At 34.4% G+C, this 18,367-nt stretch overlaps 1 protein-coding gene across 2 annotated transcripts in view; it reads right to left on the bottom strand.

The window, feature by feature from the left end:
• Positions 1–3,225: 3,225 nt before the first annotated feature.
• PI15 (peptidase inhibitor 15) overlaps positions 3,226–18,367 on the bottom strand; it is a 30,688-nt gene continuing 15,546 nt past the window's right edge. For both annotated transcript variants that reach the window (XM_063668915.1, XM_054498430.2), the window contains exons 3-6: positions 14,306–14,424; positions 13,146–13,278; positions 12,909–13,024; positions 3,226–9,145 (exon numbers count right to left, since the gene is read on the bottom strand). In XM_063668915.1, coding sequence (XP_063524985.1) covers positions 9,010–9,145; positions 12,909–13,024; positions 13,146–13,278; positions 14,306–14,424 — 504 coding nt within the window. In that variant the 3' untranslated portion in view covers positions 3,226–9,009. The remainder of the gene's footprint in view (positions 9,146–12,908; positions 13,025–13,145; positions 13,279–14,305; positions 14,425–18,367) is intronic.

Genomic DNA, 18,367 nt, shown 5'->3' with positions numbered 1-18,367 from the left:
CTGCTTCTTGAGCACTGGGGACGACATACCCCACTTTGGATTCCATTAATGTATGTGAGAGACAATGGTGTGAAGGATTAGGTGGTAGCGGCTGAAGTAAGGCCAAGCCTTACCTTAAGCGATGAATGGTGTTAGGGAGAACAATCTGTACACTAACTCAACTTAGCACTATTGGATTCCAAGTTTCTAGGTCTTTACACTGTTCAGAGGTTTTAAGACTATATTAACTCAAATACCTTGAGTTAATATTGATGTTTCAAATTCATACTTCAGTGTTATTTTTTGAGATGGTACCTCTTTTCTCTTACATTGAAAACTTTGATTTCTAAAAAGAGCAGTCTAGTTACTTATGTGCATTAGTCTCCCACCCCTCACTAATAATACTACAAACAGGCTACTGAATAAAATGAAATCTTTCTTTGCAACTCTATCTTTAAAATATGTTCCACTGAGGATATACACCCAAAATACTAAGTGTTAGAGTCATTTGAAACATTTTTGTCCGTTTATTAGGTTCCCTTCTTACCCCCTAGAGGTAATAATTTTTGTTCTTTTCTGATTCACCATTCCATTTTTCTTTTTGCAAATAAAAACTGATAGTATCATAAATGCATGTTTGTGTACGTGTAGTATTCCCCCAGAATCTTCTCACCAGGGTAGCATACCAATTACACTCTTCTGTACCATACTTTTTTCACTTAGGGATGTATCCTGGGAAACCACTTTCTATGAGTTTATAAAGATTTTTTTTCAACTACATAATTTTTATGGACAGAGTGTATCCCCACAAATTCATATATTGATATCCTGACCCCTCAGTGTGATGATTATTAGGGGGCTCACCTTTGAGAGGTAATTAGGTCATGAGGGTGGAGCTCTTATAAATGGAATTAGCATACTTATAAAAGAAACCTCAGAGAGCTGGTACACTCTCTTTCTGCCACATGAGGATATGAGGAGAAGCCAGCAGTCTGCAACCCGGAAAAGAACTCTCTGTAGCCTGATCAGGCTGGCATCTGATATCAGACTTCTAAGCTCCAGAACTGTGAGAAATAAATGTCTGTAGTTTATAAGCCAGTCAGTCTGTGATACTTTATTATAGCAGCTCAAACAGAGGAAGGCAATGTATTATCTCATGTGGGCATACTACTCAGCCAACCCCTTTCTGATTGACCTTTGTTTCTGGCCTTTTGCTATTGAAACCGACCCAGTAGTCCCAAAAACAGTTTTTTGTTGTTATTGTTGCTGTTGTTGTTGCTTTTGTTTTTGATAAACGTAGAGATTGACCCTTCTGGTCTTAAAGCTTGAAACTCACCAGATTCAGGCAATGAGAAGCCAGACCCCTCATTCATTATGATTTCTTCCTTACCTCTCCAGAGTTCCTGTTTTCCCATACATGGTGACATTTCCTCCATGCTATATAAACCCCTAATTTTAGTGAGAGAGGGAGATGAATCTGAGACTGATCTCTCATCTCCTCCACTGCAAAGCCTTCTTCCTTGGCAATAATCATTGTCTCAGTGATTGGCTTTCTATGCTGAGAGCAGCAGCAGCTAGACTGAACCCCTGATGTTTCGCTAACACTATTACAAATAGTTACAAATCATACTATAATGATTCACACTGTACACATGTCATTTCATATTTTGCCAGTGTATTTCTGCAATGGATGTGTAGAAGAGGAATTGCTGAGATAAAGGGTAAATGCATACACAATTTTGCAGGATACTGACAGATTCTAGAGCTTGTAGAATTTTCACATACCTTTTAGTTTTTAGAATAAAGTAGTTATACCATTTTCATGTGCATGTTTTCAGAAAAAATCATTTTTGAGATAATTAACTACACTGTTCAATGTATTATGTAGAAAGTCACAGAATGAATTTCTGTCTGCACCTAAGTTTGGTAAAATCCATGTGTTCCTTAATAAGCTAGCATGTTCCCTTCAATTATTAGGCTGTCAATGAAGGAAACATGCCAGGATTTCATTTGTCCTTCATCAAAGGAGAGAGTTGAGGTCACAGATATTCAACTGAGGATGTGTGCCACCTCTCCACTTTGCTAAGACAGGACCAGACAGGACCAATCACTCCTGCAAAGTTTAAGCACAACACAGGAGAGAGTCAGTGCTTCCTGGGACCACAGTGCCAAGGTTACTGTCTCAGAAGGACCTAGGGCAGAGTCAAGTGACAGCAGGAATAGGCTTTGCTCACAAGAGTACAGTATGCTTTGTCTGGGAAAGCCAGTGTCTACCTTGTGAGGGGGCATTGCCTCTCATAATTAGCATAGGTTAATTAGCGCTCACCGGTGGGTAAGACTGAATGGGGTCATCCCTCCCCGCCCCATTGCTTCACCCTCAGAGATGTCCAAGAATAGAAGGGTGAGATGTTGCTAGCATCAGTCAGGCCTCTGTGGGGCTAGAAATTCCAACACACACACCTTCACACGCATGCATGCACATACACACGCACAGATCAGGGAATGGAACCCCACCTCCTCTGGAGATGACAGAACTTCCCAAAATTGTGAGTGGAAAACCAGAGGCTTCAAATAGGAGGAAGTGAAGTGAACGAGGACAACTAGCAAGAGAAAGAGAAGCTGAGAGACAGCTACAGGGTTTTGGGGCAGATGCTCTTTGAAAAGCCTTCAGTTAGTGAGGCTGTCTCTATGGTAAGGAAAAATTTAAATGAAGTCCTAGATTCTGGTCTTTCTCAACTGGCCTGTGAGATCAACCATCTCATTAGAGATGCAGGAGTTACCCCTCTACAAGGAAGAGCCACCCTGGGAGTCTCCAGCCTTGGGCAGACTAGTGGCCTGAGATGGTGCCTCTCCCTTAGAAAGGCTTAGAAGCCCTCTAGGAAGAAATAAAAAATATTCATGGTCAACTGCGGCAGTTTTCCTTAGTCAGAACTTCTTGATGTTGTTCTTTTGCTCTCCCTCCATGGAAATATCTTTTATAATGATATCTCAAAATAGTTTGGGGGGATTTAGTGGCAAAAGAAGGAAAGAAGGAGGGAAGAAAATAGAAAAGGGAAGGAAGAAAGAAAAATAGAGAAGTTGGTGTTCAGTGATGCATTAAAGACACAATCATTGTTGCTTTAGAAAAGTGATTTATCTCTCGTCAAAACTGGTAGATGGTCCAACAGGCCAGTTTATCTAGTGTCTAATCTACCTTAAAACTATGAAAAAAAGGAAACAATTAGATATACTTCAAAAACAACACAATTAATTATACTCCTTTATTGAAAGAAAAAACAATACAATGGACTTTAAAAAGCTACACTTGTTATGGTTCATAAGGACAGAGGTTTACACAGGTTTTATATATGTACACACTCACAACACTATATCACAACATCAGAGGCACCTTTTTTGCCACAGCATTAGGTAATGAATAAAACTTCTCCAAATTAATCTGTTTAAAAAATATCTAAAATGATACTGTATATTTGAGGATTATATAAATATGTGAGACATATTTAGATGTTTTTAAAAAATAGTGTTTATATATATGCATCACAATCATCTCTAATTCTCAAAATATTATGGTACCAAAATTCTGTTTGTCAAATAAAACATAAGATGCTGTGATATGTATCCAAGCACCAGCTTAGCACAGTATTTAATTCTCCCCCAAACTAAAAGACTGCTAACAGGTACAAACTGAACTGAATATTTCAAACAACCATTGAAATAATTTAGGCCCTCAAATTTTTTTTTTCATTAGCTGATTGTTTTTAGAGAAAAAAGAAGCTAAACCATTTAGATTAATGTTGCTCTGTGTGATAGAATCAATCCTAGGGCTCAGAGAAGAATATTCCTAGGCACTGGAGAAGGTGCGGGGAATAAGAAAGTCCATTTTATGTATACTACAGGTTGGAGTTTTGCATGTGATTTAGTTCATAGAAAAGGTTCTACTGCTTTAAAATAAGTTTGAAAATATCAATTTGGAAAGTGCTTCAAGGTAAATCTTCCTTGATTATGCTAACATAATTTAAGAAATCTGTCAAAACAGATTACAAAGGAGATTACACCCAGTCAATTATATATCTAAACTGAAGGTTTAGAGTATTATCTATAATAGTTACACATGATATAATCCTAAGCTTTTACATACATTTTTAAATCTAGAAGAACTTTGAATGGAATAATACATTAGTTCAGTAATATGACCAAATAACACTAACAAATGATAGGCCAATAATTAAATGTGGAAAAATAATCCTTTTATATATGAAATTGATTATTTTTCTATATATTTTTATCTTATGAACTGTGCTAAATAAAAATAAGTGATCACTTCTGAAAGTGAGACAATTATAACTTTGTTAATTAATTGTAATTCTAATTGTATTTATAAAGCTAACTAAATTTAAAAATATATTTTACCAATACCTAATTCAGAAAAAAAAAAAAGCACTTTAATAAGTGCCTCAGAACTGGAAAATCATAGAAAACATTATTAGGAAAGTGGGTGCCAGAATATATTAACTTTCTTTTCCTCTTAGATACATGTTAATATTATCAAACATTTTAGGTGCTGTCATTTAGGAAATATATGGAAATTCTAATATTGCACAACAAATTTTTATGGAACAGAAATGGCTTTTGCTGTAGGTCAAGTAGCCATTCGGAATTTGTCTCCATAGCCACCAGAGGGCGCCAGTGCCTGCAACATTATTAGCTGTAGAAGTAATCTAACCACTTTAGGTGATATTTGACTTTGGACATTGCCAAGCTATAAAAAGATTTTAAAAAGAAAATCAATAACTCCCAAAGAAATACATTTACACTCTGTAACACCTAAATAATGTTGGACTGTTGAATTAAAGCAACAGAGTTAACGCCTGTTTTTGGTAAAGATTAATTTAACATAGGATTTTATTGATATTTCTGAATCAGGAATCGAATGGATAACACTAAATTTAACAATGAATAAAAGGAGCATTACTAAAGCCATCAACACTAACAATTCATTTAGCACCATATATTTAGCACCAGATAGATACTGACAGTTCACACTGAATAAAAAAACTTTAATTGCTAAGAAACTTCAAAACTTATAGCAAGGATATGTGGTAATTGTAATGTGTTTTCAGCACCATTAATCAGTGAAGTGTTAAACCTTCTAAGTTTTTGACTGATCTCCCATAAGTCAAATTTAAACAATAACATAATTTAAAAAATTATTTTGCATGTGTTCAAATGATTGGATGTGATTATATGTTTCACCAGCATAAATAACGACAAATTTTTATGAAACATAAAAGCAAAGATAATGTTAGACATTAAGACAAATGTAACTTTATTCTCTCTAAACACTTTGGTAGGTAAGAGCTTCCACCTCCGTCAACATTTGCATCCTTCGATACTGCAGAGCCTGGGTATATGGCTACACAGGAAGAACCTACACCAAAGTCTAAGCATTATTTTTCCTTCATAGACCCATTCAAATTATATGTTTAGCTTGTGCATGTATTTCATAAGTATGGCATCAACACAAAACACTTAAACTGGCTTAAATATGTATTAGATTTAATTATGCAGATAAGTTGGTTTCACACAGGTACATATTATGAGAAAAATTTCTGTTGTTTCAATTCAAATATTCTGTGTAAATTGAACTTACCCTAGTGTTTGGTCAACTCTGTGCTAAAGCTGCATGGAACTTTCAAATGAATGGTTTCATAAATTTTTCAAATGAATGTTATGGCGCTGCCAAATGAAATTTGTAGGGCAACTCTGCTGGGTGATGGGCCACAGAAGGGATGATGCTTAGACAACTGACCAGAAGCAATAACAATAATAACAATAATGGCTTCATCCACATTTTTTGAGCAAATTTATCTATCATAACCAGAAACATTAAGACTGTGCTTACACAACTCACAGATAATTCTATAATGAAATCCATCAGTTTAATTCTAAAATTATAATTTTTCAGTCTTTTGATGATATGGAAGCCCCAAAACCTATATTGTGAGAATATTAAAATTTTTCTACTGGTGATATAAAAAAAATCAACACCATAGAGAGGATCGATGCTGTGGAATATGTATGCCAATTACTTTTTTTTTTGAATGACACCTTTCCACATGAAAACCTTAATACTGACAATTTAAAGCTGCTTTTATGAAATAGCTTATATCCAGACCCTTCCTGCCTCTGGCAATTACAGTAAGAAATAGCTATCCTAGCACCATTGTTGCATGCTGTGAAAAATATGGCAGGCTGTGTTGATACTAGCAAACTTTCATTTGCTTTAGCCTGGAAAATAAAATATTTTACATGGCCACTTTATATTATTAACTTTAAAAAATAGAGTTAGAATAACAAATATACCCGTTATATTTTCAGCTGAGTTGTTAAATTATAAATAAACTTGTAGTTTTTGTCATGGTTTGGAAGGGACTGTTGCCTAAGTGTGTAGACCCTAGTCTTAATCTGATATATTTGATGATTTATCTGGATTTTTTACATAATCAAAACTTTATATTTAAGACATTTTTGTCTAAAGCATGGAAAGATGGGATTTCTGTAAATTGTTGCCATTTTTGGCTTTTTAGTTAGTTCTAAAAATCCATTCATATAAGCATTTATTAAACATTTATTATGTTACAGCCACCATTTAAGAAGCTGGGATAAATACAAAGAACTAAACAAAGTTCCTGCCAAAGAGGGGCTCATGAAAAATTTAATTTAATCTCAAATAACTGTTTTATATTATTAATGATAATTTTAATATTCATGAATTTTTATTAATCTGGTAAATTTACCTTCATAAGAACCCCTGTGAAATATGTAGCAAATATTATTCTTCCTTAGAACTGAAAAGTGAACTCACAGAAGCAATTCAGCAACAAAATTGGAACTTAGTGTAGCTATCTTCTGTTTAATAGTACTTATTGCTGTTCCAGTAGAATGAATATAGTAAAATGGAAGCAGGGAAAAGTTTCTAGATAAATCAAGCCAATATTCCATGAATAAGCTACCCTTTCAATTGTTTAGATATATTAGAAAAAAGTTGGATTAAGACCTAAATAATGTAATTACTTCTATTCTCCATTTTAATCTCCAAAAATATTTATTTTTAGTAGTGTCTACATATGTGCCCACAAAGTCAGAGCAGTATGATATCAAAGCATTTGGTCACCATATTCAATTTAAAAGGATAATTGGGCTAGTCATTCATTAACAAGTAGACTCAATCTCCAGATGGTGAGTTTCTTTACCATTGAATGGATTTAACGATCTGTCATCTTTCAAAGTATCCAAATGTGTATAAGAAACTGCAAATGTGTATGGAATTTTAAACAAGTAGTTTCCTTCTGTTATTTGCACTCTGGAACTAACCATATTTAATTGTTCTGTAATTCTATGGGAGCCTTACGCAACCTGAATAAAACACACACATACATACTTGAAATGCAATATGTTAAATGTCTGGACCAAGATGTTGTATTCTCCTCTCTGAAAGAGATTTCATGATAGGAAAATGTTGCATTTCCAAACTACATGAGTAAAATTTTCATAGTGACTTTGAATGGATTTCCATAATCAAACTCAATGAAGAACTGAAAATGTTTCTTCTACAGAAACACAGAAATAAAGTTGGTAACTAGCCCTTAGAAAAGCATCTGAAGAAGGCTACTTTAACAAAATCATGACTGTGTGTGGTGTGCACGAAGGATCTTTCGTACAATACTCAAAGACCCAAGATGGTAAGTAGATTGAATCAATGACAGGCTAAACAACAAAGAGATAGAGGTGTCCTCAGCACCTCCACATCTCTTTTTGGAATCCTTTGTCTTCTGCTGAGAGGCCTCAAGATGTACTAGACCCTAAGGATAGCCCATTCGGAAGCTCTCCATCTGGTAGTTAGGTGCAATTACACTTTTCATACCTGTCCACTAAATTTTATTTCTCTTAGACTTCATTAGTTTTCTGAGGGTCTTACTTTCTGTTTTCCAAAGTCACAGCTGTATGATCTGCTCCAGGAATCTTGGCATTTGTTAATTCTTCCCTTCCCCTTCTCATTCCAAGCACTGTAACTAAATTTCCATGAGAAGCAGAAGCCTTATGTATATATTGCACAGCATGGCTTATTACTTGCCCCATCTACAGGTAAATACTGCTGTGTCTGCTTCCTTCAAAAATAATTTTATAGCAAAATCACTAGTCTGCATTATTTCCTGAATACTTTTGTGAGCTTCTTGAGGGCAGGAACCATGTCTAATTATCTCTGCATTATTAGAACATAACTAGCAGAGTGCCTTGCATGTAGTAAGCACTCAACTCATGACGACTGATTGAATAAAATGAGACTAAGCGAAAGGCATGATTTGAGAACTTATATAAGATATAAGTTGGCATTAGCCTTTGGCGGACTCAAATAAGAAAAAATATCTCCAGGGTGAAATTCATGGTTGCTTAATTGAATTATTATTTCCAGATATCACTAAGTGTTATTTTACAAATTATCATTTTGTGGGTATTATAGAAATGGGTGTTAAGAAGTCCCATCACCTCATATATAATTGAGAATAGTTTTTTAAAAATTTCCCTCAAGTTGACTACTGAATCATATTATCATCTACGTGTTACATCACATATTATATGTTTGTGTGCATATATAAATCCATACACATACATATGTATATGTATACATACACACACTTACAGGTCAAATATATATTTATTCCTTAGGAACATAATGATATAATTCCTCTGGAATGCAAGTTTTAGGATTGGATGCATCAATTATGTCATCATTACATACACAATATCTTAATTTAGGCTTAGAGGTCAGAAAATAGAAATTGATGTTTCAAATATCTCAAAGGATTAAACAAACACGCTAGACAAACACTAATTTATACAAAGGAATACTAAGAGGAAAACAAGATTAGCACAAAATATGTATAATATGTGCAAAATTCAATATATATATATATATATACATGCCCATGTTCCCAGAAATCATTATATTTCCTGGAGGAAAAGGTAAACTTATTTAAACCAGTACAGGTAGTTTGACGTAACTCCTGGAAAACAGAGATTGTCAGTACAAGATCCCCCATAACTTGGAGGACAAGATGAACATGGTACCCCTACTTTATATGGTGCTTCTCCAATCCAATTGCCCCTAGAAGGGAAAACAAAAAAGACAGCATTAGTGCAACCCACTCATTTTTTAAAAGTAGATTGTCCTTAAGCCATATGTTCACATGTATTGACATGTGATGATCTGTTTGAGAAGTTGCTTTAGAAAGTCACTGAAAGTTATAATCATTTCTTATTTCAATAGTAACTTATTCTGTATATCTTGCTTTTAAAATCTATTCTGAGTATTGTACAAAAAATTAGCCGGGTGTGGTGGTGGGCACCTGTAGTCCCAGCTGCTGGGGAGGCTGAGGCAGAAGAATGGCATGAACCCAGGAGGTGGAGCTTGCAGTGAGCCGAGATGGCACCACTGCACTCCAGCCTGGGTGACAGAGCGAGACTCCGTCTCTCTCTCTCTCTCTATCTATATATATATTTTATATGTATATTTATATATATTTATATATATATATTATATATATATTTATATATTTTTTATATATATTTATATATATTATATTATATATATTTATATATTTTTATATATATTTATATATTATATATTTTTTATATATATTTATATATATTATATATTTTATATATATATTTATATATTCTGAGTATTGTTGATGCTATGTTAATTTACAGATAAGAAGTGAATGCCTACAACGCCTGATGACACAGAGCCCTGGGACACCAGGGTCATTCCACTCAAATCTCTCTCCTACAGCAGATTTCTGGAGCACATACTCAGGCCATATTCCCTTAAACTTACTCCTTTTAAACTCATACTAATGCTCATATGAGGATGATTAAAAAACAAACTAGTATTTTCTGGGAGGCTTAAAAATAATGAAATAAGTAACAAATTATCATACACACAAAATATAAGTTATCATAAATAAAAGGAGATTTGCTTCTGTAAAGTATTTTAGTTTCCCAATCTTCATAAAATGAGATGTGAAAATCTTCATATATGGTATAATGGTATAAACCAATATACCATTATTCTCATAAGAGAATAATGTCTCTCAGGAACAATTAAAGGTGATTTCAAAAGTTTTATTTCATATGCGAATTCATAGCTACTAATTATTTTAAATTAGTGCTATTAGATTTTTGATAATACTGAACCCATTTAATTGAATTACTTTGTGTTGTCAATATTTTTCCTTCACTGTGTTGATGGCCATTATCATAATAATAAACCAAAATCTCCACTTAACAGAGTTAAAAACTGCCATGATGCCATACTGTTATTTTGCTCTTTTAATTATAAAGGAGAAGTTAATAAATGTGTTTTCAGTGGCGTGGTGATAAGTAAGTAGAATACTAAGAAATAGCAATGTAGACAGCAATGTGAAGACAGTTGAATGGTCGGGAGAAAATTTGGTTATCAGTGGTAAAAAGTCAGGGTTGAAGATAAGACAACAATAGGTAAGAGGCTAAAATGTGAAACAGGTGGTCCTCATCTTCCTGAAGACCCAACTAAGACCAAGCAGTGACTCATAAAGTGTATCTATAAGATATGAAAATATCTTGATCAACCATTCAGTTAAAAATTCAGACTTTTAATTACAAAATATCTATACAGGAAAATCTATCTTTAAAATGAAACACTTTTATTCATATTACAAAATGAGACGGGATTTTAAGACTGCCCACCTTTATAAAATTTATTCTACACTATACTCTAAGGATAAGCTTCCTCTTGCATAATTTTGATACCATCACAGGCTTGCTCAGAAAGGTTCAAGGGGGACCCATTATCTTATGAGTGTGGCTCGCTCTCTTATCCTAATCCTGTACCATTCATAATCTTATTTCCCTCTATGTATTTTTTTTTTTTTTTTTTTGAGACAGAGTTTCGCTCTTGTTGCCCAGGCTGGAGTGCAATGGCACGATCTCAGCTCACTGCAACCTCCACCACCTAGGCTCAAGCGATTCTCTTGCCTCAGCCTCCTGAGTAGCTGAGATTACAGATATGCACCACCACACCAAGCTAATTTTGTATTTTTAGTAGAGACAGGGTTTCGCCATGTTGGTCAGGCTGATCTTGAACTCCTGACCTCAGGTGATCCACCCGCCTCAGCCTCCCAAAGTGCTGGGATTACAGGAGTGAGCCATCGCACCCGTCCCTCCATCTATGCATTTACCCAAAGTTGTAAAAGCATATGGGCCAAGCTAATGCTATCTTAATTTCATCTTTTTGCCGATTTGTTTTACACACCTTTTTGGAGCACATAGTTTTAGAAACAGAAACTTGGAAATAAAATTGTATTATAAGTAAAATTATTACATATTTTATGTTATAAACTTTTACATAAATCTCAGATTTTATTGAATAGAGGATAATTATATTCAAAACAGTGAATCAGCCAATTTATACACTTATACTGTTCATTCTTTTATTTTATGCTATTCTAACTAAATTATTTTTCCTTCTCTCTCTTTCACTTATCTCTTTCCCTCCTTCCATTCCTCCTCCTCCTCCTCTCTCTCTTTCTCTCGCTCCCTCTCTCTTTTTCCCACTGAATAACAGTTAGACTTGACATAATTTCATATTAGGTTTGAAAGAATTATATTCAGTTACCAATCAGGATTTTAAAACCTTCATTACTTAGTTTTCAGAAAAATTGTTCTTTATTACAACTGAAATGTGTAGCATGTTAATGTAATATCTTAATCTCTTGGACCTATAACACAATAATATATCTCACTGATAATATTAGAAAATTATAACTATGGGCCAAAAATGAATAGTTACATAGATGAAACAAAAATCTCTTAGACTATTTGGGTACTAATTGGCCTATTTATGTCAGTGAGAAAGGGTAAAGGCTTCATAGGAAAACACAATGTGTAAAACTAAAATTTTCATACAAATGTACAATTTTAATGCTTTTTTAATAATGCAGACACAGTCTACTTTCCAAATCTTCCCATTCTAATAATTATGAAGAGGGGAACATAGGGAGAATCACTATTTTTCTGACTTTGTAAAAACACTGCCACTGGCATACTACCACATAAATGAGTAATGCAGTTATTTGTGAAACATTTTCTCATTCCCTCCGCATGCTGGAATAGCTGGAGAAAATCTTGTTTGAGACTTACTTTGGAAGACACCAAGAGTGTCATAAATCCTTTGCACATTTTGGTATTTATTCCAAATGGGAACAGAATTGTGTATAAATATTGGAACATTTTATCATCCAAGGAGTTATTGTAATCAAGAGGCATTTTACCAAATGCTGATAAATGTTTATCCTCATAAATAATGTTCACAAATATGGCTATATCTTATAATGTTTGATAAATTTCCATAATCCATTTTATGTATGCCCTAGGATGAAATTATGAATTTTTAAAATCTAAAAAATAGGAGAAGGAAGAAGGAATTGACTTCCAATGCTTTGCTAAAAAGGTAAGCCAACATTTTTGTACTGATAGATGAGAATATCATGTAAGATTCTTTCTTGATTTATTTTATATAGCTATTGAAAGCTTGTGTGGTACAGTGTTTATTTTACAATTACCATAATTAAAACATATGGTAAGGAGAATTTAGTGAGCCCTACCATTTCAAATTGTTTTGCCTACAATTTTGGACTAGAATCCCTGTCTTTGTGAAAAGCAACCTTTCAGCTAATCCTTTTTCAGAAATATTGGAAGGATGGTGGATTTGAGGATTAGAGGCCATTATAGCTAAGCCTTACTCACTTACCTGTCACAGATAACTATCAGCCTATGGATATTTAACGTCTTTAAAGGATCTAGGAAATAGAATCCAACCTGGTACTTACTTTGGGGCATAGTTGCATACCAAGTAAACTGCACGTCGCCAGACAGATCCCCAAACATTCATGTTTTGGCAAGTATGAATGGCGCATCCTATCCGATTGGAAGTGGCCCAAACCATCTGTGAAAATAAACCAATACACTATTACAGAAGACAAAGCTAAGACAATGCATGTCCACCAAAATAGTATTAGCATATTTTAAAAGTATGAATCAAAAATTAACAAGGTGATTGAAATAACCTGCGTATAATGTGTGCACATGGGACCAAAGCATCTCATAGGACATCTGGGGTTGCAATCCTGGGGATATGGAAAAGCATAATCTTTCACTTCATCATACCATGGCTTGACCAACTGGAGAATAGAGCGATATCTGCATATAAAGAAAAGAAAGAAATCAGAGTGCAGCAGTGGTAATATATAAGGGACTCATGTTACACTGTAAATTGATTGTTCTTTTAGCAGATTATTCGTGATGATCCAAGAGCACGTCCACCCCTCACAATCACCATCACCACCTAGTCGGGTCCTCTATTCCTCCAAGTAGGGCCAAGCATGGAAATGGCCAGGGCTGGAGTAAGTGATTCTGTATTTGTCTAAACATGTGTTTGGTCATTCCAGGAAGAAAATGCAAATAATTTCAGGAATCATCAATGTCTTATTTAATCCATGTCAAAAACTTCCTCCATCAAAATTTTATAAACGATCCAGAATTAGATGTATAAAAGTAGTCACAATATTAGAACCCAGAGCATTTTTTTCACTTCAGTCTGAACTCCCTTAGTTTTAATAATAGCACAGTTGATTTTCCTTCCCTATTTGGGGGAGATGGGTATTTGGAGTGTTGGATAACGACATTGCACAGTGGCAGAAAAATTATCCTAGCAAATGGGAATAGCTTTTCCCATAGCTGCATATACCTGCATGTATATGTGTGTGTATAAACATATGTAAATGCCTACATTTTTATTGTATATATTTATGTAAATGAGGGTATATGCAACTATGGGAAAGTTGCATGCATATGCATACACACACACACACACACACACACACACACGCACACACAGCCTCTGCACAGTCATGGGGCTTTTTCCTGAGATGGAGGGGGCAAGATATAGCACAGGTTTGACCCTTTCTAAGATTCTGCAAGCTCAAAGAAAAATCCAGGCTAAGGGAAGGTGTTCCAAGGGTGAAAAGGGGAACTGGCCGTTTAGCCTAATTAAGTAATAATTCTGGAAGACATCTAAAATATTCATAGGCCAAGCGTTAGTACCTGACACATAGTGAGCATTCAATAAGAATTTGTTGATATTACTTGAAATTGATGTAATTCCCTCCTAGAGTCCATAATTAATAAAGCCATATGGATGAACTGCATCAGTGAAACTACTTCCTACCTTCCAGTGCGTACAGATAGATTTTGGCCCAAAAATCTCAGTAAGTAAGAAGGTCCATGGTCCCAAATGCAAGTAGCCGCCCAAGCCTCTGCCGATTTTGCAAGATTTTCATCCCAAACCTGTAGGGGCAAAAAATCTTCAGCATTACGGAATCTGCTAATAACAAACAAAAAGTAAGACAAAATAAATGGTGCTACTATTTCCTAGAGTTTTTGTTTGTCTGTTTGTTTTTGTTTTTGTTTTTTCTGCCCAGGGCTGGAGTGGAGTGCAATGGTGCAATCATGGCTCACTGAAATCTCCGCCTCCTGGGCTCAAGCAATTCTCCTGTCTCAGCCTCCTGAATAGCTAGGATTACAGGTGCACACCACCACGCCCAGCTAATTTTTGTATTTTTCATAGTGATGGGGTTTCACTATGTTGGCCAGGCCGGTATCGAACTCCTAGCCTCAAGCAATTCGCCCGCCTCCGCCTCCCAAATTGCTAGGATTACAGGTGCGCACTACCACACCCGGCTAAATTTGTGATTTTTAGTAGAGACGCGGTTTCACCAAATTGGTCAGGCTGGTCTGGAACTCCTGACCTCAAGTGATCCGCCCACCTCGGCCTCCCAAAGCGTGGGGATTACAGGCATGAGCCACCACTTCAGGCCTCCTAGAGTTCTTTTAATTCTGGTTCCTGAGACTGCTATAACTAAAACAAAGCAAATTCAGGCCACTGTTATTCAAAGTTCTGTAATGCAATATGGTTATACTACAAAAAATTACTGCCTTTTCAGTGTCATCGAGATCCAACATTCATACATCAGTTTCAGTAAAGAAAAGGTTAACAAAATACCATAACTAGTTGTAACTTGGGGACAGCTCATCCTGACTACTGAAATTTGAATCCAACAAAGTGCATTGGTTTTCCTAGAGATAATTTTCACAGCCATCAGAAGCCATGATATTAATATATTTTAAGAAACAAAGATTATCTAATTTATTCAAACTGATTTTACCAAAATTAATAATGTCTAATTTTATATTGCAACGTATAAGGTCATACTCTATTATGGTATAATAAAACCCACAGAGTCTACATATATAATATAATTTGAATCATTAGTGGTAATAACAATAATACTATGAGAATTTACATTCTTGTTGGTATAAACTAGAAACAAACTAATAAAAGTAACTGCTACATAGTGTTATAAAAACATAGTACTTCATGGTTCAATTAAATGAATTAAGAAAAATAGCAACTGTTGCTTTCCTTTATAGAGGAAGATAAGTTAATAAGGATGTTAGTGATGTATGGTAAATTTTCTTTCACTGAAAAATATCGTAGGACAAAATTTGAATGAGCTGTGGATTTCATATACATTCTTATTAGTTACCATATGGATTGACATGCTCATTTCCATAGCTGCAAGAGGAAATCAAGTCTAGCATTTGCAGACCTGCCAGTAATAAATCAGTTCTGAAATGGTAATCTATTTTCTAGCAAGTCATAAGGTACAAAGATACACAATAGAGAATATTTATAATTCTTATACACATTACAGAAAAAGAAGTTTAAAAAAATTTCTCTAGTGGTAATATAATTTAGTGAAGTATTTACCTGTTGAAAATAATTATTTTAAAATTGGTTTCATAGTTCAATGTCATGGCATTATTTCCTAAACTATTTATAATATTTATATATTATTCTACCTGGAAAAATAGCGTTCACATTGTGACTAGAGAGTGGTTAGCAGCATATTTTAGAAATTGAGACCTTGTATGAAGAAGGAAGCAACAGTTTTATAATCACTTATACTTACATGGAGCTTATATGAGGAGGTATGTAAATGTCCTATTGATCTTTTTTGTCCTACTTTTCCTCCATCAGATTGTGTTCAGCTAAGTAAGGATTAGTAGCTATGCATAGGCAAGTTACAAGCTTTCAAGCAAACTCATGGGAATGCTTGACCATATCACTGAAAAGGCTTCATTTCCCTCAAGGATAATGGATGGCATAGATTTATTTAACGTAACAACATATTTCATTGAAAGAAACTAATTTAGTGACTTTAAAATAAAATCAGAAAAAAAAAGATAAACTCTTCAAGAGACCCTCTTACCTCAGGAGGCCTACTTTCAAAAGACATTTGTTAGTTACTCAGAAATAGTTTTAAATTAGGAAAAACAAAGTCATCTTACATAAATTGACCTAGGACTGCATAAAATAAACTCACTCACAGAGTTCATACAAAAATCATAGTATTCTGGGGCTGAAATGAACTTTAAAAAACATTTCGTTTGGTTGAAAATTGATTTATCAAATATTTTTTCTTCTGACCAAATATTGACAGAATATGGATTCATAAAATATTGATTGCAGTTCACCACAATACAAAACATTACAATTAATTTATACAGGAATTTCAGATGGAGTAGCTTCAACAAATTATGTCCCCTAAAAGGTTATTAACAAATTATAGTTACTTTGGAAAAGTACATGTATGCATTCTGTACATATTGGACTAGAGTGTGCACTCAGATCTGTAACTGCTAAAACACTTTCTTATAATCTTATGCTAAAATATTAGCACAACATGCACACATAGCGCTGACCTGGATCAGTGACTAATCTAACCCTAATTCCACTGCTAAGGTCATCTGCGACTGAGGCCATGTCAATTATGATCTCCCAGTTAACTCATCTGTAAAATGAGATTGAATGTGGTCATCTCCATGGTCCCTTTCACCTTTAACTTCTTGTGATTTAGGTACACTTGAGTAGCCCTAGCATCAGAGCAAGAAAGATCTGTGTTCTATTGGCCTGGGACTTCCTTAGTTCTGGCATTTTCCATATCATGGAGAAAGCAAATCTAGATTACTTTCGAAATAATTAAAAATATTCAAGACATTTCTTTTTCCTTATCTCACTCTCTGTATGTATACCGAAACATCACATTGTGTATGTTAAATATGTACAATAAAAAATAAGTAATAAAAACTAAGGCATTTAACAATTTTAAAAGTAATTTACCATATGTAATCCTATCTTTATACTCATTCATATATTTAAAAGCTAGATATTGGGTATGTCAAAAAGATAAACTAAAAAGCTCATGCCTGAAAAATATCTCACAAGACCATCCTTTGTTAACTATTATAAGGAATTTAGATATGAAGAAAATGTGTTCACCAATGTCCATGCTTTTTGGTATTTCTATGCACAAATATTATATATTGGAGAAGTAGTTACAGGAAAAGAGGGATAATTGCTTTCTCTCACTGTGTTTGCTTTTAGGAAACTAGGAGGGTTTCCACCTGTCTCCATGTACCTAAAGGAAGGTTCTGGAAAGTCTGACAGGTACTGTCAGACTCCCACATGGAAACAGGACTGACCTACCCTCTGATGCCCACAGCAGTGGAAGTCAGAGGGCCCCATGCTCTTTCTTGCCTCTCTGTCTCCAGGCAGAACTTTCATCTACTCAAGAGGGGGAAAGTCTGGCTTGAGTAGTGAGCTCTGAAATTTGGGAATTACATCATATCCTCTGGTAAAGCTGAGACCTACATTTACTTTCTCTGTCTTTCCTCATTGGTTACAATTCCCAGAGAAAGATGGTTAAGTTATTTATCCCCTTAGTCTCCAGTTATTTAAATTTATTACTATGGTGAGGTCTTTTAAGTTTGAAACTGACAAGCAATGATGACTTTATTTAATAACTATCAGAACTATATGAAGAGAAGTTGATTAATGGATACAAATATAGAGTTTGATAGAAAAAATAAGACCCAGTGCTTGATAGACAAGTAGACTACAGTTTACGATAATCTAATGTATATTTCAAAGTAACTAGAAGAGAGTTATTCAAATGTTTCTAGCATAAAGAAAAGAACAAATTTAAAATGATGGCTATCCCAATTACACTGATTTGATCTTTACAAATTATATGAATGTATTAAATTATCACATGTATCCTAAAACATTTCTGTTATGTATCAATGAAAAATTTAAAAAATTAAAAAACAAAAAATATAGAAATTTTCAACAAAAAAAGTGGGGTCTGTAAGTACTTATGATTAATTC

Source organism: Pongo pygmaeus, chromosome 7 (assembly GCF_028885625.2).
Source record: "Pongo pygmaeus isolate AG05252 chromosome 7, NHGRI_mPonPyg2-v2.0_pri, whole genome shotgun sequence".
Lineage (NCBI taxonomy): Eukaryota > Metazoa > Chordata > Mammalia > Primates > Hominidae > Pongo > Pongo pygmaeus.
The sequence above is the reverse complement of the archived record's forward strand: the minus strand, read 5'-3'. Positions and strand labels throughout refer to the sequence as shown.